Source organism: Elephas maximus, chromosome 20, assembly GCF_024166365.1.
Source record: "Elephas maximus indicus isolate mEleMax1 chromosome 20, mEleMax1 primary haplotype, whole genome shotgun sequence".
Classification (NCBI taxonomy): domain Eukaryota; kingdom Metazoa; phylum Chordata; class Mammalia; order Proboscidea; family Elephantidae; genus Elephas; species Elephas maximus.
The window spans coordinates 18198413-18220000 of NC_064838.1; the positions used below are offsets into that span (position 1 = coordinate 18198413).

At 41.2% G+C, this 21588-nt stretch overlaps 1 protein-coding gene across 10 annotated transcripts in view; it reads right to left on the reverse strand.

Moving 5' to 3' along the window:
• The window catches only part of FOXP1 (forkhead box P1), a 416711-nt gene that overhangs the window by 20647 nt on the left and 374476 nt on the right, over nucleotides 1-21588 (reverse strand). For all 10 annotated transcript variants that reach the window (XM_049862995.1, XM_049862989.1, XM_049862991.1 and 7 more), the window contains one exon: nucleotides 7396-7479. In XM_049862995.1, the coding sequence (XP_049718952.1) occupies nucleotides 7396-7479 (84 nt within the window). The remainder of the gene's footprint in view (nucleotides 1-7395; nucleotides 7480-21588) is intronic.

Consider the following 21588-nt stretch of genomic DNA (forward strand, 5'->3'; position numbering starts at 1 on the left):
ATCTCAGCTAATTACCAGATAAAAATGTATTGTAAGGACTCTAATTAGGAGACGTGTATGGAGGTGATCTAATGATTAAATGCTGCATTCGAGTGACCCCACCATCAATGTGCAGTGGTGCAAGATGTCACTGGAATATTTTGTAGAAACAGTAATTTTATTTCGAGGAGGAGAGGCAGTAATATTTGTAATGATGGCTATGAGGTAAACTAATTAAAAGACAGTTCTCCTAGAGGAAGAGTGTGGCTGAGAACAGCTGTGGCCATTCCAAAACCAAGTGCCAAGTCTCAATAGAGGAGCAGCAGTCAAGTGGAAAATTTCTGCCTGACCTCTGCCCTTGCTATTAATTTGCAGGAAAACTAATGACACATATACATATTCCCACAAAATTGTTCTAATTGCTAATTTGCCAAAGGAGCCCAGATTCCAAATTAAACATGACTGCAGTCTGTGAGGGAAAGAAGAACAAAAAGCTGTAAACTCCAAACGCAGGGTGCTTTGCCTCATGAAATCATCTGAAGGCTGAACCAACAAGTTAATGAAATGTCAACCTTGTCAACTGCTATAGAAGTTTCTTAACTTCTACACTTTTGTTTGATGATCACATGCTTGTCTTAAGGAGAAGCCATCTTTGAGGGGGAAGGTCACGCGGGAGAGATAAGAGGGGACACCGGGAAGGATTCAAAACAGGCTGTGTTCAAACCAAACCTGCTCTTTTAATTAAGATCTCTCTGAAAAAAAGGGGGACCCAAAAAAAAAAAAAAAAGTAATTACAGACTTAGAACATAACAGCAAATCAGCAACAACCGTGGGTTTTGCTGTAATCTTGAAATATTCATCTTAATTGTAAACTATTAGATCTTAATATAATCATCAATTAGAAATGAAAAGTGTATGTGCTCCCTGTTTCTGATTGTAGTTAAGGTTTTAAAAGACATTTTTTTTTTTTCCGGGGCATGGAGCAGGAAGGGATTGGACTGGGAGGGTTTCTTTTCCTGATGGAAAGCCTATTTTTCTTATTGTGCTCATTTTTCGCCACCAGGGCTACTTGTTCATTTTCTATTTAAAAAGAAGTTGCTATGTTTGGAAAAGTCAGTAACGCTGATATTTTCTACATGGCAAGTTTCCATCATGGGATGATTTCGGCAAAGATAATCTCTTTGAAACTCTGGCCAAAAGTCAAAATCTTATGTCACTTAAATTTGCTGTAGTGTTTTATTTTTTAAAAAAAAAATTTTTTTTTTTTTTTGTGCTTTCAAGTATCATCCTTTTCTCCATTTCAGTTACAGAAGGATTATTCTGGAAATGTTACCCATCCAAGCTATCCGAATTGTATCAGTTACCTAATATCCGGGTTTGTCCTTTAAAAAAAAAAAACAAAAAAAATTCATCTGTAGGTTTTGAACGGTAACCTCCTCTCCCTGTTAGAGAAGATGAGTCACTCACATTTTTTAAAAAAATAAACAAACCGCTGATGTAAACCCGGGACAGAAACAGACTTGTAAGTATTCCCATAAGAACTCATTTTTGTTTTTGTTTGTGCTCTTGCCTCACAAGAAAACAGATTCTGAGAACAAAAGGCAAACCTGAAACCAAAACACCAAGGGACACAGCAGTGTGGCAGAGACCTTCCAGGCTCACAGAACTTGTTTTTCTGCTGTTGGTTTTACTGGCCTGAGCAGGGCTCAAGACATGCTTTAACTGCATGACGTTGCTCGACATGAATCACTGGCGTTCACAGGCCGCCTGCCTTTCTGAGGCCAAAGGGACGTTACCAGGCTGTGGGGAGGGTAGGGCAGTGGGTGGCAGCTGGAGGCTTTTGTTACCAGCCTTTGCCTCCTTGACTGTCTCGGCCTGGCTGTGTTACTGAATTTTAGAGACGGGGCTGGCAGAGGGCAACGGCCTGGAAAGCGGTGTTACTGGCAGTGATGCTACAAAAAAGAAAAACAAAACAACAACAAAAAAACCACTGGAGTTAAGTTGAGGAGGGGGACTTAATGAAAAACAGTATATAAAAACAGCTTTTGTGTGTTGTCCCTGAGAATCCCTTTTTATGACCACCTAATGTTATTTCTTCAACTCTAAAGCAAGGCCACAGTACCCCAAACAATCAGCCGTTACTTTAAGAGTTAAAAGACCCTTTTTCTTCGGGGGTGGGGGGTGGGGAGCACTGTGTTTTTATAGTAGCTAAACACATGATTTCCAAACAGTCCTAATTGCTATGGTTAGAGTAAAAGAAAATGCATAAAAAGAAAAATCTAATAGTATATTTCATTCCAAATACCCAAGAGTTCCTGTAAATGTTTTATAACATTTTCATAAAGAAGGATATGCTACCTACACTGTAATTACTTGCCCACCAACTCTGAAAGAATGTGGTTTCTCTGGGATCAGGAGTGTTCTCTGATGCGTAGGAATACCCTAAAGCAAGGCGTACCTCTCATGTACTCAGTATTATAAAATATGATTTACAGTGTTTCCCTGACATAATGATATATCGTGAAAAGTCTTTTAAAAAATCCTTAACAACTTAATAAGGTCATAACAGAGACGTGTCTTTTTGTTGTTGCTGTTATTGTTTTGTCCTCTTAGTTACACCCCCTCCATGGAAATATCTCAGCAAATTCTCCAAGGAGCACACATGGAGGCGGTAACCCCCAAGCAATACACTTTGGTGTTTACTTAAATAATGTTACTGACTTTGGAACAAAAGAGTATCAGTCATTTTCACTGGGGCAATTTACTATGGTATGATTTTTCTCTTTTGCCTCTCTTTCCACGGGAAAGAGAAGAACCTTTTAAAACGCAAAATATCACAAATTTCGGCCACAATAAACACTGATAAAGGTATTCCCTGAGTATGTACCCAGCCGCAAGAGCACACAGTGGCCCGGGTGGACTTTCGAAGACTCTCTTCCATACCTGGCACAGCCTTAATAAGATGAGAAGTATGAAAAGCTTGTCTTAGCTGATGTCGGCTATTCCTTTTCCTTTTCTTCCTCCACGCGGATCCTTACTCCTCTTCCAGCTGCCCTCCCTCAGACACACAGACACATGCACCCACCCTTAATCCAAGGCAGATTCATGAAACTGACTGACTTTCTCGCAGTTCTTCCTAGTTATCTTTTAGGGTTTGTTCCCTAGAAGCCTTCCAACACCCTACCATTCTATGTCAGTAGTTCAACGTCTACAAAGCAGCTCGATGCAATGAGACAGAGTGTGTGTGTAGTGGGGTGCGTTTATTTGTCAGTTTGTCCCACAAGACTCCTAATACTCTCAAGATCAGGGACAATACTTTCTTGTTCTACTACACTATCTTCAGTATGTACCATGCTCAATAAATATCTGCTACTGGACTAGTTTAATTTTAAATGTGGCAATACCACAGGGTCCCTGTATGGTGCAAACGGTTAAGCACTTGACTACCAGCTGAAAGGTTGGCAGTTCAAACCCACATAGAGGTGCTTCAGAAGAAAAGGCCTGGCAATCTGCTTCCAAAAGGTCACAGCCTTGAAAACCCTATGGAACAGTTCTACTCTGCACATATGGGGTCTCCATGAGTCAGAATCAACTTCGTGGCAACTTACAATACCACCTCTCTCACAAAGTGACCAAGGCCTAGCCATCACACAGGCAGAGAATGAGGATGGAATTAAATGCGCAAATACCCTTTCCAAAAACAACCTACCGTCTGAGACCTGGGTATCATTTTGAAAGGAAAGGACTTTTCGGTTTAAAAGATTTTACGGCAAGCAGGAAGAGATGCTATAGAGAGTCGGGGGGACATGAAAACCGCAAGCTCGTGCGCTTCCCAGCGTGGGCTGAGGTGAGGTTCACAGCTAAAAACCTGGGGACAGTTCCGAGATGAGGGCATCTTCTAAGGATCCAAATCTGAGGACAAGCACCACCATGGGGTCCAGAAAACGTTGTCTGTGAGCTGGCACGAGAGCAGTCTAAGAACACCTCAGCGATTTCTTTGACGTGATGAAATGGGGACCGGTCAGTAGGATATGGCATTTGGCGAAAAGAAATGTACCATTTACAGCAAAGCATCCTATCACTAAGAATTTCAAAATAAACATGCAGTTCCTTTTAAACAAAAATGGAAAAAAGAAAAAAAACTTGGTAAAATTACCGGCAACGCTGTAACCTGAAAGTCCCCATCTCTGGTTAGACTTGGATCCCTGATGACTGCTTGATTCAAATCAAAGGTCCCCATCTAGAAGGGTACTAATCTAAACAAACGCTACACTTCCCATTATTCAGGGTGAAATGAGTTAATTGCAGGCTACACTGAACGTTTTTTGCACGTTACAATCGGCCACCAGATTTCTCTCTGTCCCTAAAATTCAAAGAATCAAGGGTTTCCTGTATGCGTCACCTTTTTTTGGGGGGTGGGGGGAAGTAAAAATTTATGCAAAACATTACACGTTTACCTTTTATAATTAATTTCCAAATGCCTCACCTATCCATATTTTAATAATTCCTGATTTGTAAGATGGTATCTATAATAAAATTTTCAATTTTCCAATAAATGAAAAGACGGCAGGTTCACTCCAACAACAGGGTGTCACACAGTATCTGCTTGTCAGGCACCAATTTTTACTTCTTACATGTAAGTTAAAGGATCAGGAATTTATAATGCTGCCTGTGAAGGGAACCACTTTTCATATACAAATGGGATCTTTTTTTTTCCAACGGGTAATACAACAGTACATTTACATAAACTAATCCAAACAATCTATGTATTTGACAATGGCAAACCTCACACAGACGGCCTATTGTTGGTTTACATCTTGGAGTTCTTTATATTGGCTTGTAGCACTGCTCTAGCTGTCAAAGGTTTGACTTGGACTCTAAATAAATGGTTATACAAGTGCTGTGCAGCGATATTGGACTTCTTTGCAAAAGAAAACCTGCTGTGTATCAATTCAAAAGCTATTAATTTTTCAGTCAAAAATATTCGTGCCTATTTCTTTTAATAAAGAAATACTGTGCTGAGCTACTAAGAGATAATGTTGACTAGTGGTAGAGAATTTTCAATAGAGCAGTTAAAAATAAATTTAGTAGGAGGTCCCCTTCAAAGTTATAATTTTCTAGAATGTAAAACACTTTTTTTTCTTTTTTTTTTTAACATTAATCAAGTCAAACCTTCCTTCCCTGTTCATTTTCCCCCTACGGCTGCTTTTCCCTGTTTACTGGCTGCTTAACACTGGTCCTCATAGAGATTCCCAATGGTCCTTTTGTGGTTTATGTAGATTTACACACATGGCGCTGCCTGCCAATACCCAGCCCCATCACTCGTGGAGCGCCCCATGGGGCTTTGCAATGACTTGTCTTTAGTTTTTTAAGGAGCCCTGGTGGTGCAGTGGTTAAAGTGCTTGGTTCCTAACCAAAATGGTCGGCAGTTCGAACCTACCAGTTGCTCTGTGGGACAAAGATGTGGCAGTCTGCTTCCATAAAGATTACGGCCTTTGAAATCCCGTGGGGCAGTTCTACTCTGTCCTATACGGTCACTATGAGTTGAAATTGACTTGACGGCAGTGGGTTTTAGTGGGTTTGTCTTTAGTTTTAAGCCTTTTCCTCCCAAAGAGCTCCATGACCAAAAACAATTTCATTCCTAGAGTTCGGAGGCTCAACCTTATTCTATCACAGCTATTTTTACTCCACGGGGAAAACAGGAGATCATCTCCTTCTCTCCCTTTCTCTGTCTCAAGACTCAAAGCCATCATCCTGGGAAAAACACTTTCCCTGCCAACTAACGCCTGCTGAAGACTATCTGAGGATTCTAAGGAGACTGGTTCCCTTTGCAATTGGCGATGCCCGTTGGAGAAGTCAGCCAAGTCATTTCAAGGGTCTCACCCATTTGCTGATGAGCTGGGTTTGTGTTATTCCCCGTATCTTCCTTAAAAGGAGAGGGTGGTATGAATAGTGCAGTTGACTACTGATTCCACAACACTAGGTCTTTTTTTATCCTTTCTTTTCAGTAGCCCACACATGGAGTCCTGCAGTCATTTAGTGTAAAATACACGGAAACTAAGGACTCTTTCCTAGTAAAAATGGATGCATGAAGTGTTTAATGATTTTATGTCCTATATCTCAGTAATGTGTTCTGTTTCAGACATTAATTTTGTCTGCCAACTGCATCTTGGCAGGCTACCATATTTGCTGGGTTAATAGTCTGACTCCGTTTTATTTCTATCACCGTAAATCATACATCTATGGGTGTATGTTTGCTTTATTTATAGAAAAAAATCAGTCAAAACAGATAAACCAATACTTTGCCATTAAGCTGCATCATTGCATATTGATTAAAATTGCTGGTACTAACCATAGATTGTCAACGCTCAATTAATTTTCACACAGTGACTCCAAGCAAAATCAAATAAAGGCAGTGTACCTTTAAATTTTACAAATCTTAAAAATCAAGCAGCAAAGCACTCTCTCCGTTTTGAATAATCAGTTGAAGCTACTAGGAGATTTTTAGAAATATAAGTATATGAGAAACAAAACTGTTAAAGAGATCGATTTATAACATGGAATGAGGCCCAAGATAGGATTTGGGGCTAAGATATCATCCTTCCGCTTGGATGTTAATTGCCTGTGCTTGGATGGTCAAGGTTAAGTCAAAGGGAACGAGGCAAGAAAAAGGAGATTTGTAAAAATTACACCTAAACTGCAAAGGAGCAATTTTCACTTCAAACTCCTTAGTAACTATGAGATACTCTCCATAATTCAGCCTCTGACTATTCTTACAGTCGAGTCCTTGGGTGGTACAAATGGTTAAAATACTTGGCTGCTACCTGAAAGACTGGAGAGGTTCGAGCCCACTCAGAGGCACCTTGGAACAAAGGCCTGGTGATCTACTTCTGAAAAATCAGCCCCTGAAAACCCTATGGAGCACAGTTCTGCTCTGACACACAGCGGGTCACCATGAGTTGGAATCAATCTGACAGCAACTGACATTGTGTTTCCCATGTCCTTCCTTTGTTACTTAGACTGGACTGCTCCTTTCCTCACACACTGCAGTCTCTTAGATTAGGCAGGCTGAAATACCTCTTTCTTCTGCCTTAGTGGTCTGGCTGCCTTCTCTTGAGTTCCCACCATTCATAACGATTTTCTTTGTTCAATGAACTCCTAAGAAATTTAGCTCCCATCATTCTGTACCAAAGAAAAGCTGGTTGGGTCTTGTGGCAAAGATCAGGTCTAAAACATCCTACTATCTCTCAAAATGCTTAGCACAGTGCCTTCATCATAATAGGGAACCCAGAAAGTGACTGAACTTTAAATCTTCAACTCTCAAATCTACCAAAGTAGGCCTGGGTGGGGAAGCAGAGAAGAAAATACCGTAAGGTATTTGGTTTCTCTTGCCACTTGGCATGGATCAGTACTTACAGGCTGAGGGGCGGTTTTGGGTTCTGTAGACTTCACATGCAGATGGGTCATCATAGCTTGCAGGCGCTCTTTGTCTTTGGCAAGCTAGTAGGGAGAAAATGCTTGGTTACTTCTCTGAATACAAGTGCATCACTATCTTAACATCCAACAGGCTACGTATTCCAAGTTAAACTATGGCGCCACAGCACATGACAAAATCATTCTCATTGCTTAATTGTTTTGAAATCTCTAAGACCATTGCCTAACTCCAAGTAACCAGAGGTGCTAGTGTGAGATTTCTCAACAGAAAATACATTAGCCTTTAACTGGGAAGTTGTAGACCAGCTGGCACCAAGGAGCCCCTTGTAACACAGACAGCTAAAAGACAAAAGTGAATCATGCCTATTAGCTAACCTTATTCACCAGAAGCCAGGGGAAAATAAGCTAGGGAGCTACAACTCATAAATTCATCTGTTGTGGTTGTGGAGAAACTCCTAGACAGACGGATACATTCATACAAAATTAACTTCATCTTTCTTAACAGGTAGGTACAGATTAAGACAGTGCTAGCAAGTGAGATTTAGCAGGCAGGACTACAAGGACTACAAGCTTTCCATTTTCAGATGAACACAGAATAAGCTTCCTTATTCATTTATTCAGTATTTGAGTACCTACTATGTGCTAGTCTTATCTTAAAACTTTAAGTCTACTGATTCCGTAAAAAAAAAAAAGCATAGGAGTTTCTAACTGTACGTACACAGCAGGCACTCAAATACTACTTTTTAGATATTAGTTTTTTTTTTTTTTTTGTACTTGCCTTGGATTGTTTTAACCTTATGATGTTTGTGATACCTTGAAACAACTGGGCACAGGGGATATAAAATAATTATTTCTGTAAAATAAATGGGGAGATATATCTACAAAAGATAAAGGTATAGTTGAGGTAACAGCTGTGTGGTCTAGGGAAAATGCAGAAGAGATGACAGAGGGAGAGAAGGCGGTAGGGATAAAAGAGGCAAGGGAGACAGGGAAAGAGAGAACTGTCTTAGGTCAATAATTTACAGACCATCTTAAAATCGAACAACTGTTTTAGTTTAACCAGTAAACAAGGTCTGCCTTGAGCATTATGCTCTTTTAAGAACTATCTATATGGGATCAAACTGACAACAGCAATTAGAAAAGACTGGATGGGAACCTTAGGGGGGCAGTGAGTTTACATTAATGGTGGAGGAACACACTCAGAAAACGAGGGTGAGAATGGTTGTATAAATTGAAGAATGTAATCAATGTCATTAAATGGTACATGTAGGAACTGTTGAACTGATGTATGATTCTGCTGTGTATCTTCTCAACACCAACAACAAAAATAAATAAAATTTAAAGGAAAAAGAAATTTATAGACCATTTGTCTAAAATAATGCCTTAGAATTGGGGAGGGACTCGTCCCTCCTATGTCATATAACCCTAAATCCTTTAAAAATCAATGAACAGATTTTTGGTAAATCTAAAATTATCCCAAAATAAAAAAAAGAAATAAGACTCAGATTCTTTAATACAGTTGTTTTTTAAGGGGAGGGAGAGGGAGTTCAGGAACTGGGGGGAGACAGAGGAAAAGGAAAAACGGCACACAGAAGAGAAAAACCTTTCTCTTACCCTAAGTGGGTGACTCAGTCTTGAGCCATATCATATTTGATTTTTTCTTTTTATTCTCTTGTGGTTCAGGGAGGAATAAATTTAAAAAAAAGCCTTACAACGTTAGCATTTATCTTTCAACAAACAGGAAATGAAAACGATACCATATTAGGAGCACTTTATGTTATTCATCCTCCGTTCCTTAGTAAGTTATTGAACAGCCAAACTAAAAGATGCAGATGCTCTTAACACATAATGCTAAAGGAATTTAGTTTTCCAAAGTGGCTCAGTCAGAACAATTAAAATGTGGGGAATGGCATTTTCCTACAGTTATTTGTTTTCTATGTTAAGTGCCCTAAATTTGGAGGTGTTACAACTAAAATATACTTATGATCAAAAAAAAATTTTGGTTTCAAATTCTTATAGGGCAGAAAGAATTAAGGCATATAAGCCACTCTTTAAAAACAAGACTTTTCTGCCTTGCTGAACGTTGCGAGTTAAAGGCAGGAGAGGTGGTATTTACTGAGGAGTCTGCTGAATATTAAATGCGAGTTAATTTGGGGTAAACACTGTTGATATAGCAAAGACAACTTGGTAGAAGAAAAATTCAAATCGCCAATACCAAAGGGGGCCATCTTCACATTTCACCCAAAGGCTGGCCTTTTGCTTGTCAAAGGTTCTAACCCTATTTTGCAAACACGTACTCAGAACTTGTATACACAGCCACATCCAAAACCCTGGAGGTAACTACCATAGGGAACATTCCTTTATTTTTTTTATGAGAACCATCATTTAGATTCATCATCCATCCTGAAATTTATCCAGGTTGCTTTTTTTGCCTCAATTTCAATTTTACCATCATCTAAAAGATGAGCAAGGCGACAGAATAAGACAAAAATGCAAGTTTTTGTTTCTGTTTGGTTAGTCCAAACTGTCGTGTACTCTCACATTCTTGGATGAGTTTGGGATTTTTATTCTCAATTATACCTCTAACACAAAGTGCTTAAACAATTAAAGATGAACCCTGTCAAATACAATTTTTCATTTTTGAGGTAAAAAGGCCAAACATTTACACACCCATCAAAACCATGCCAGCCCTCTTCAATGACTGTCTTGCATTTATAATAAAGCCCAGGTGGCATAGTAGTTAAGAGCTACAGCTGCTAACCAAAAGGCTGGCAGTTCAAATCCACCAGGCGCTCCTTGGAAACTCTGTTGGGGCAGGTCTACTCTGTCCTGTAGGGTCGCTATAAGTCACCATCCCCGTCAATTTGCATGGCATCCTTGCATTATTATGAGAATCCAAACATTTCATTAATATTAACAAGTATATTCCAACATTCCCTCATGAACTGTGAATCCCAGGAAAAGCAACAAAAAGGAGGTTGAGACAGTCAGTCCAAAAGTCCACTGAAAACTTTGTAAAATTCTTGAACAAAAATGTTACGCTGTGATAGAATAACAGAATTCTCTCTGGAAGCTTTCCTGGTGGGTATGGAACGAGTACCAAACCCACTGCTGTAGAGCTGATTCCAACTCACAGCGACCCTACAGGACAGAGTAGAACTGCCCCATAGAGTCTCCAAGGGGTGCCTGGTGGATTCGAACTGCCAACCTTTTGGTTAGCAGCCATAGTTCTTAACCACTGTGCCGCCAGGGTTTCCACAGAGTGAGTACGTGGCACAGGAGGAACGGCAAGAAGACCGCACATGTGGGTGAGCTGCTTGTGCCGGGTTTTGCTGTTTGTTTTAATTAGTGAGTTTGTTTGTTTCGCAGTTCTGCAGAATGATGGCAAAGCAAAAACGGTTCAGGACATTAGGCACTAGAAACAGACTATATTGTTGTTGTTATTAGGTGCTGTCAAGTTGATTTTCAACTCCTAGCAACCCCATGTGACAGGAGAACCTCCCCATAGAGCTTTCTAGGCTGCAATCTTTACAGGAGCAGATCGCCAGGTCCTTCTCCCACAGAGCTGCTGGGTGGATTCGAACCAGTGCTTAATCGTTGTGCCACCAGGGCTCCTTAGAAACATACTGTACTGGGCTCAAATTCTGGCTCTGTGACCCCGGGCACATTATGTAACCTTTTAAAATTATTTACCTTCTCCTTCTAAATATGAACTAAGAATCCTTGAGGTTTGAAGGATTGTTTTGAGAATCAGACATGCTCCTGCCCTTCGGCTCAGCACAGTATCTACCGCTCTGTGAACTTCAAAAAGTATAGCTTTTTAAGAAATAGAAAAGTTAAATCAGTCTGGTTTATCTAGACTTCTCCGGGCTGGGTATACATTTGGAATCTGGATCAACATAACTGAAGCTCGATGGAGTCTGCCGCTGGGCTAACTGGGCAGAGAAATAATTTTGATGGTTTAAAGAATGGAACAGAGGATAGGAAAGATGAAGCCCGTTTCTTATGGATTCATCTCCTTGGTTCTCATTGTATCTTTCCTTCATCCTGGGAAAATGCTTTGCCCCCCTGGCTGATACAGGTCATCCCCTCTTTTATCAGCCATGGTGTCTCAAATGAGGTTTCAGATAGCCCAGGATGTGACAGACCAGAACGTGTGTGTCGCTCTGAACCAACTGATAGCTGCCGAGGGCTAGGCACTTCCTTCAACATCTTCAAAGACAGAAACTAAGGAGATTAAGCTTGTTCTTTTAGCAGAGAAAAGGGAACATGGTGTTGGGTCCATTTAACACAATCATTTTATGTGTTGTCAGGAGGACTAATCATTTTAAGGCCAATTTGGCAGTTCTCACTCACGAGAAACAAAATCCTGCTGAAAGGAACAAAGGATTTTGTGTGGGGAAAAATGCGAGAATTAGTTGGAGACAGATGAGAAGAAGGGGCCAAGCCACTCATTTGATTTCACAGAAGCAAAGGCTGTTGTGGCTATTTCAAGTCCTCTGGTTCTATTCTCTAAAGAGATCAACTGAAAGGTCGGCAGTTCGAAACCACCAGCAGCTCCGCAGGAGAAAGATATGGCAGTCTGCTTATGTAGAGATTTACAGCCTTGGAAACTATGGGGTCGCTGAGTCACAATAGACTTGAGGGTGGTGGGTTTGTTTTGGGAGTCCTATTCTCAGGGAGCCCTGGTGGCACAGTAGTTAAAGTGCTTGGCTGCTAGCCAAAAAGGTTGATCGTTTGAACCCCCCATGTGCTCTGCAGAAGAAAGACGTGGCAGGCTACTTCCGTAGAGATTCCAGCTTTGGGAACCTTATGGGGCAGTTCTATTCTGTCCTATAGGATGACCATTACAAGTCAGAATCAACTCAACGCAGTGGGTTGATTCAGTCCTATTCTCAGGAGTCCCTGGGTGGTACAAATGGTTAACACGTTGGCTGCTAACCAAAAGTTTGGAGGTTCCAGTTCACCCAGAGGCCTTGTGGAAGAAAGGCCTGGTGACCTACTTCTGGAAAAATCAGTCATGGAAAACCCTATGGAGCACAGCTACTCTGACACACTTGGGGTCACCATGAGTGGGAACTGACTTAACAGCAACTGGCAGTCGTGGTAGTAGCCCCATTCTCGTATTTTGTAATTAAGGAAACTGAGGCTCACAGAGGTGAATATAACTGAGGTCACAGAGCTAAGAAGAGGGTGCAATATGACTAGAATCGGGGCTGTATGATGCTTGGTCTGGTTTTCCCACGCTGGTGTAATCACAAGAGTCACCTGCGACACTAAAAACACAGACCTGTGGGGTCCCCTACACAGATTCAGAACCTCCATGGGAGGGGTGGGAATTTGTATTTTTACCAGTCACTCTACTTATGAAACAGGCAAGTCTGGGTTATTCCCATATAATGGCCATCTCCCAATTTAGCCGACAGGAGTCTCACCTAAACTTGCTGAGCCAGACACTCCAAGGGAGAGACCCAGGAGTAGGAATCTTTAATAAGGACCTCAAGTGATTTTTGTACTCAGGTAAGTTTGACTGATACTACGCCCTGGCACGAACTGAGTATGTCCTAAACAGTGGCTGTATTATTTTTCTCAGTAGTTTGTATACAAGGATAATCCAAACAGGTTAATCGATTTAGGCAGGATATATCCAGTTACACAGGTTTTAAAAAGAAAAAAAAAAAAAAAGCAGCACTTGGAAAAGAGGAAGAATAAACTCTTTTACCAAACTCAGTATTTACCAACCAGTTCCAGACTGCCAGAAGAACAAACACATCTGTCTAGGAAGAAGTACAACCAGAATGCTCCTTAGAAGGGAGAATGGCGATGCTTTGTCTCATGTACTCTGGACACATTATCAGGAGGAACTAGTCCCTGAAGAAGGACATTATGCTTGGTAAGGTAGAGGGTCATCAAAAAAGAGGAAGACGCTCCATGAGACGGACTGACACAGTAGCTCCAACAATGGGCTCAAGCATACCAAAGATTGTGAGGATGGCACAGGACCAGGCAGTGCTTCGTTCTGTTGAACACAGGGTCACTATGAGTCACAACTGACTTGATGGCACTTAACAACAACAATATATTCCATCCACTTGGTCAAACTACGGTAATTCATATGTCTTCAAAGCCTGGCACCAGTGAAAACTTTTGAAGGATTTCTTTAAAACCTTCTACAACACTCAGGTGTTGGGCAACACATGGTTCATTTCACCCTAATCGAAGACTTTCCCTACTTTTATTGTATTCTGTCACCATCTTAACATTCCTGAAATGTTATTATTAAAGACTCTCTTGACATTTAAAGCAGACGTACACTAATACTCAGTCATAGTCTAGGAATTCTAATGCTCCCAGAGTTGAACAGGATTTCAAATTATGAAAAATAAGTGTCTTGGTTTTCAAAGGATCACGTGGATGTGAGAAACGCCGAGACTCTTCTTTTTCTTGGCCCCAGTCACAAAGCAGTAGCACCATGAAGCTACCATGCTTTTAGGCCTTCTCTCCCAGCATGCTCTGGGCTTATTCAGGAAGAGTCCTGAGGCCCCGTGAGGCCACTGCTGTGAGGAGCTGTCTTGACTATGGCCAGGAGTGGGTTTAGAAAGGGACAGACAGGGACACATTGCAGATACAGAGAAACCTGTGAGAGCCAGAACTTGACGGGGACTGCCTTGTTTTTCTGGGTCTCTCAAGTTTTCTGTCTTTGACACTTTTCCAACACTCTGTATTAGTGTAAAATATTTAAGTTTTCCTTCTCTGAAAGGTTTCCAGCTTACATGAGCTCCAGCTTTCACAGGTTTTACTGTAATATATTTGTGAAAGTCTAGGAAGCTGGTGTGATTACAAACAACACCGCGAACTGTAATCATGAGGAAAGTCCGTACAGTAATTGATTTGTGTTAGGATTAATGTCTTCCTCTGCTATTGAAATGCGTGCACTTTCCTCCCTGCTGACATGTTCTTATAGCTTATGTTCTTAGTGTCGATGACTTAGAAAACTCCAGAGTGATGCCGGAGTCACAGAACTCATGCCCTGCCTCCATGAATTGCTCAGGAAAGAGTTTGGCAAAGCAAAAAAGGGTCATGGCCCCACAAGTCAAGGTTTAAAACCAGAGGTGTGGGGCTCCTGAGTGTGTGCACAAGACCCCACTGGGCCATGATGAGCCCTTGGACAAAAGCCTTAAGGCAGTGCCCTGTAGCAAAAGGAGAAGAGGCTACAAAGGCACACATACTGGGTTAGGATCCTGGGTTTTGCCCATTATCATCAGCCACTGGCCTTCAACGAGTCCTTCTCAACCTGTTTCCTCACCCGTAAGAGGTTGTTGTTGTTGGGTGCTGTTGAGTCGATTTCGACTCATAGCGACCCCATGTGACAGAGCAGAAATGCCCCATAGGGTTGTCTAGGCTGTAATCTTTCATTGTCAGATCCTTTACCCCTGGAACTGCCGGGTGGGTTTGCAGATGAGCGCTTAACCCTTGCGCCACCGCGGCTCCCTTCTGTGAGAGGACACTGAAAATTATTTATCAGACTCCTAGATGTCTATATTTTAAGATCACCATTAATTTAGTAACACCTGTTTTTTTGGGTTTCCAAGGAACAGGAAGAAACATTATATTAAATGAGGTCATTAAATGTAAGACATCTACTAATTTCCAAAACACTACGTCTTTCTTTTCAAAAGTGAGACAGAATCAAGGAAAGAGGGCAGTATTTACTGACAGAAGGGTGTGAGGATTCAATGAAATTGTGGGTGTGAAGCACCCTGTACAGTGCCCTGGCACACAGTAGGAGCTCAATATCTGCTCAAATGGTTTTTAAGTTCCCTTATGAAATAATTACAAGCAGAATTTAGGGCATTCGATAGCTCTCCCCACATTCAGTGGACTCAGACTTATCATTAGGGTGACCAACTCATTCCAGTTTGCCCAGGACTTTCCCAGTTTAGAATGGAAAGTCCCAAGTCCCAGGGAATCCCCTCAGTCCCAGCAAGCAAACTGGGACAGTTGATCACCCCACTTCTTATTGAACAGATAGATGAATAAAAAAAGAACAGTATGATCTTCCACTATCCTTCCCCCTTACCCTACGATCCAAGCAAATTCATAGGCGGCTCCCTTAGCCTGGAATGTCCCTGCCAACAGCCCTTTCCCCATCACCTCCACAAAGCCTAAGGGCTCCCCTCTGACTTATGAACTCTGCCTGGTGGAACAGTTCAAGGCGAGCCGGCCTTACCCTCCCTTAGGGGCTGCACATTACAGGAAGGAAGAGGCCGCCTTCCTTATCTTTATCCAGTGCTCTGAATACAATAGGTGCTTAGTAAATAGCGGTTGAATGGAATAAAATTATTAAGGAAGAAAAGGTAGACCACTCCCTCCTCCAGGCTGCACCAGGCAGACTGCCTTCAGTTTGCTGACTCCTTCTCCTCTTGGCTGCTTTAAGTATTCACGTTCAACAGCTTATAGGCCAAGGGTCTGCAGCAAGTATGTTCTCAGCCCTGTCCTCTGACACAGGGTGAACCCTGAATACGATGAAAACCCCGAATCTCTAAGGCTTCTTTTCTTTCTTTCAAAACACATCTTCACAGGACTGAGATGAGAAAGTGGTGACAACAGAGCAACGTCACGTGGTCCGCAGTCACGGAACAGATAAACTCACACATGTGGTCAGAAAAACGCACCTCATGTCTCAGCTTTCTACAAAAGGTAAATCCGTCAGGAACTTTTTTTTTTCTCATCTATTAAATCGGAGGGTTTTCTCTTTTTCCAAAATGGAATTACACTTCAGTCATGCAAACGCCTTTTGCGATGATCTCAACCACAGATCTCACAGACGAGTCACACCTGGGGTGAATCCAGGTAAATTGCTAAAATGAGTTTAAATCCATGAGTTCATGTCTGGCCAATAACTAGTGCTCAACTATAAAGGAAGCTTCAAGTCCTTTTTTACAAACTGACCATGGCATTTTGGGTGGGCAGTACTTAATTTCATCATATTTCCAGTTCCTCTGTCTTTGTCCCTTGGGGGTGGGGTGGGGTGGGGTGGGGTGGGAGCTATACGTTTGATGACTCATGTAAGACCAAGCATATTGGTTGTTGGGATGTTTTTTTTTTCCCCTCTGATACTGGCTAATCTCATCTGCGTATCATTCCAGAAGAATCTGTCAAAAGAGAACATGTAAGACCTGAAATCTCATTCTGTGCCTTCAAAAAGTCATGTCCTTCACTCGAATGATTTCTGTGGTGTCCATGTGTCTTGATGTTAAGTACCTATCTGTACAGTAGTAAGACGCACAGTTCCTGGGGGTTTATAGTGTAAGGCCCCCAGGTAAGAGGGTTAATCCCCATCTAGTCCACTGGTAAAATGTCAAAAAGTGACAACTGTCTTTGTAATAATGAAATGCCATGAAAAACATTCAAACACTCAGAATGTCCATTTAGATGTCTTTTTGACTCTCTCGTTTCTCTCAATGAGACAAGTAACAGGTACAACACGAGAAAAAAAACAAATTAACCAATTGTCTTCTATGAAGTTGTATATATATGCAGCCATTATAAATTCTGACACCTTCAAATTAACGCGTGTGTGTGCGCATGCCTCCTGCTTTGGGTAATCGATATATTTTGCTAGAACTTTGGTTTTTAAATTGAGTCATATTTTAAATACACAGGAACAGGGCAGCCATCACGCACAGCACGGATAACATGGGTCTGAGTCAGAATCCCTGAACCATTGTTCTTTATTTCTGCTTGTCTGCCTGAAATCTCACCATTAGAATCTCAGAGGCTTTGCAGTTTGATTCAAGTGTAATACTGTACAGATAGCAGAATGAAGGGAAAAGCTCTAGTCACTACCCCCTAAGGCTAACATTAGTTATTTAGAAAAAGAAATTTTATCTAATTCTTCAGGGAGGGTTGACTGATGAGTCAGAGACACAAGCGCCTCCCATTTTGGGCCACAGCCAAGGTTTCTGGGGTTTCGATGCAGGGGGGGCTGGAAAAGTACACAGGACAATACTCAAGACACCTTAACCATCTTTGGTCCAGTCTTGGGCTGACTGACTCTGTCCTCCTATTTCTCTTGTGAAATCTCTTTTACAATGATTCTCTAAGGTGCACATAATGAATTTCAATTGATCTATACTGTAAGATCCAATTTGAGCTTATTGGGTTTGCTTTTACAATGGGGGCACACTGGATGTAAACACTGTAGGTCTCAGTATTGCTCCGTAGAGAAAGACCTTGTAAGGCTGGGGGTAGAGGAGGTTTTCCTTCCTACTGTAATACAGGGATCATCCTCCGGGAATTGTCCAAACCTGATTGTTCTTTCTTGTGGTGCTGAATGGCACAAACGCTTTCCTAATTCGAGTTCATGGTAACTTGGTGATCTACTTTCAGGTGCTTGGAGGTATAGGAATTTGCTAGATTGGGAAATGCTTTATTTAAGGTAAATAGTACAAGTAACACTTGAGTCAACTGTGCACATGGCGTACGTGCTCCCAGCTGAGGTGATATACCAGTCTGCTGTTGGGAGAAGAGGGGAACAATGCCAATGGGAAACGGAGAAAAAAGGCTGTTTGCATGCACACCCAGAAATTCGAAGTGTTCTTGCTGCTTCGTGAACCCAATTTCCCCAACATCAGGTTCTATGGGCACAATGAAATGTTAAGTAAGTCAATCTACAAAGCACATTTCCAGACATGGGTGTGTGAAATGGCAAAAGTGACAGCACAAACATGGAAATGCTGAATTTCAGAGAAACAGGAAGCCTAAAGGGAGTCTGGCTTTGAATTTAACTCTCCCTTGCCAGGTCTGCAGCCCAGAGACTCTCCATGCAATCTCTGCTGAGGGCTTCTCTTGCTCTCAGGCCAAGTGTTAAATGCTAAAGGCTTCTGACTGTTTCTTATGTATTTCCTCTGATTGAATACTAACGAACAGATCCAATATGCTTCGTCTGGGCCCATATCTACCACTGAAACGCCCTCCTCTGAACAAATTTCTAGTGTTTTCAATAACTCATAGTGTCAGCCAGCACTGCCCAATAAGTGGACAGTACTTTTGGAAATTATTCATTTTTTTGTCTATTTTCTAGAATATAAGAACCAGGAGGGCAGCCCTGTTTGACTCACTGTTGTGCTCCTTAGTGGCTCCAGCAAGGTTCCTGCTATGTAGTAGGCTCCTGATAATTTTTAGTGAATGAATGAATATTCCTTAGCTGGCTTTTCGTGACCCCCCAAGATCAGCAAACGCTTGTCATGTGAAGTTACTGTTGAAGAAGCCTGACAGATGTGGCAACTAGACAGGTCTTACACACCACAGCTGGGAAGGAAGAGGTAAGAAGGAGTAAGAAGTCCTTCAAGTAGCCAGGAACCTAAGGGAATAAGCTGCTAATATGATGATGCACATTGTTTTATTCTGACCTGTTGGTTGGCAAATGTGTTCTGCAAAGGGCCAGACTGTAAATTGTTTTGTAAGCCATACAGGTCTCTGCTGCAATTACTCAACTTTGCCATGTTAGCAATGAAAACAGCCATGGACGATATGTAAATAAGCACGTGTTCCAAAAAAACTTTATATGTGGACACTAATATGTGAATGTCACAAAATTTTCACGTGTCATGAAATATTCTTCTTCTTTTGATTTTACTCCCCAACCATTTAAACTGTAAAAACCACCCTTAGATCACAGGACTTAGCCCACAGAACTTAGCCCGCGGGCTTTAGTTTAATGATCCTGCCTTAAAACGGAACCCTTCGGAATTAGCCTGTGCCTTTCTCCATTAGCAGAAACCCTGGTTAAGTGCTACAGCTGCTAACCAAAAGGTCGGCAGTTCAAGTCTGCCAGGTACTCCTTGGAAACTCTACGGGGCAGTTCTACTCTGTCCTGTAGGGTCGCTATGAGTCAGAATCGACTTGACGGCAGTGGGTTTGGTTTTTTGGTTTTTCCATTAGCGTCAATGCCTTTAAAACCAAACTTCCAAGCAAAAACAGTACTGGGAACATGACACGTAGCCTTTGTGTAGTGGCTCTGGCCAGATGAGCTATGATTTCCATCAAAAGTTTAACAAATTTACCTTTAATCTGAATTAGGGCTGAAGAATGGAAGGAAATCTGGGACTACATGAAATCCACAAATAATCGTCAAATCCTCATAATAGTGGTGTGTGCTACTTAAGACCACATCCACCTCAAAACAAGCATTAAAGCTGCTGCTGTCATTGTTAGGTGCCCATGAAGTCAATTTTTGACTCAGTGACTCCATGTGACAGAGTAGGGCTGCCTTGTGGGGTTTTCTAGGCTGTCATCTTTAGAGGAGCAGATAGCCAGGTCTCTCTCCCGCACAGCAGCTACTGGCTTCAAACCACCGATCTTCCATTTAGCACCTGAGCACTTAACCACTGCATCACTCCTTTAAAGCTGCTAAGAGAATTAAAACAAAACAACAACAACAAAAAAAACCCACCTGACTTACAGAGGGTCTAACTCCTTTCTTTCCCCTGCCCTCTCTTTGCCATGAGTGAGGAATATTTAATAAAATAGATACTCGGCTCCTGAGTAATTAAGGGGCCGAAATTCAAATTTGCAGTCTGCAATGTCTATTTGGAAAACCATGATGATTCTAGTAAACAATGTCCTTATCAGTCATTCATTAAGAATGTAATTTCATCAATTAGATAAATAAAAAGCAGGAATTTACATTACATACTTACAGCAGTACATATAAATTCAGGTAGTAACAGATATATAAAGCTTGTTGTGTTGAATCTAATTTTTCAAGGGCTTCCTGTTCTTTAATCATAAGTGAAATCTGGGGTAAATTCATTTTTTTTTTTTTCTCCTCAACAAAATGCTCCATTTAAAGATGTTTCCAAAGACTTACATTACATTTTTGAAAGTTTACGATGTGCCCTTTTCCTGGATGAATATCCTACTGTTCTAGTAAGTCCACATCTGTATTTTGAATGGAAAAATATTAACTAGCTAAAGAAAATAACTTTTGAGAAAATCTCACTAAAAAAAAAAAAGTAATTTGTCATATAAGATGATAAGACATTAAAAAAATCCTTTCTATCCTGAAAAATCACAACATAAAGTTTAAGTGTGTTTTGGCTGATTTTTCTCTGCAACTATTTGAAGCTGTAAATGACTTAACTCAGTAAAATTCCAAATGTAATTATCTTCTGTACTTAGCCTTGGGCTCTCCATACATCTCAACATTGCTGTCTTGCATACGAAATAGGCTTTTCGATGGCTAGTAACAATATAATGTACAACGTTGTTTTAATTTCCCCCAGTCTGCTAACCTCTTGCCTACACTAAACCAGCCAGAGGAAGAAGCCACATGAGTCATCAGGCACTCAAAAGCATTTTGGAACTCGGTTGCATAAATGGGGTTTGCAGGGTCAGGGTTGCGCAACTGTACATTTTAATAATCTCCATTTCTGACCCAGTTTTTACTTTTAGAAATGAATTTTCTATTAATTATATCAAGAATGGGATTATTGTTCAAATATGGTGGCTCATCAACAAGCTACACCAGGGAACAGAACCCACATTAAAAATGCTCCCCATCCCTCCCAATGGGGATCCACAGGACAATGTGCAGAAGTTTTATTTTCTCTAGTGAGAAAGTACATCCAACAGTGTCCAGTGGATTTCAAATATACATTCAACAGTATCCAGTGGATTCCAAATATAACATTATACACATATATGAAATATAAATATGCATTGTATATGGAATACGCACGTGTGGATGGATGTGTGCATATGAATGAATATAATGTGCAGAGTCAACTCTCAATAATTCTCAATCATGAACAGAAAAGAGGATGATGCAAAATGAAGACTAAGTCATGAACAACTTCTGCTTTTAACTCTGCAAAACATGCTTGTGTGTGTTTGCTCGCGCGGTCTTGTTGACAGCCGCTCTCCCTGCTCACGTTCATTCACTTTCAATCTCACTCTCCAGCTCCAGGTTAACAGCAGCGACTCAGTGGACTTAAACCACAACAGATAATCAGAAAGTTACAGGAAAAAGAGTAAAAGGGAAAGAGAGAGAGAGAGATGGAAGAGGCAAGTTATAACTGAGAGTTGGCTGCATACACACATGTGCACAGGACTCTGAAACATCTAGGCAGCTGCTCCAAAGAGTGAACTGGAGCTGAATTTCCTCAAAGA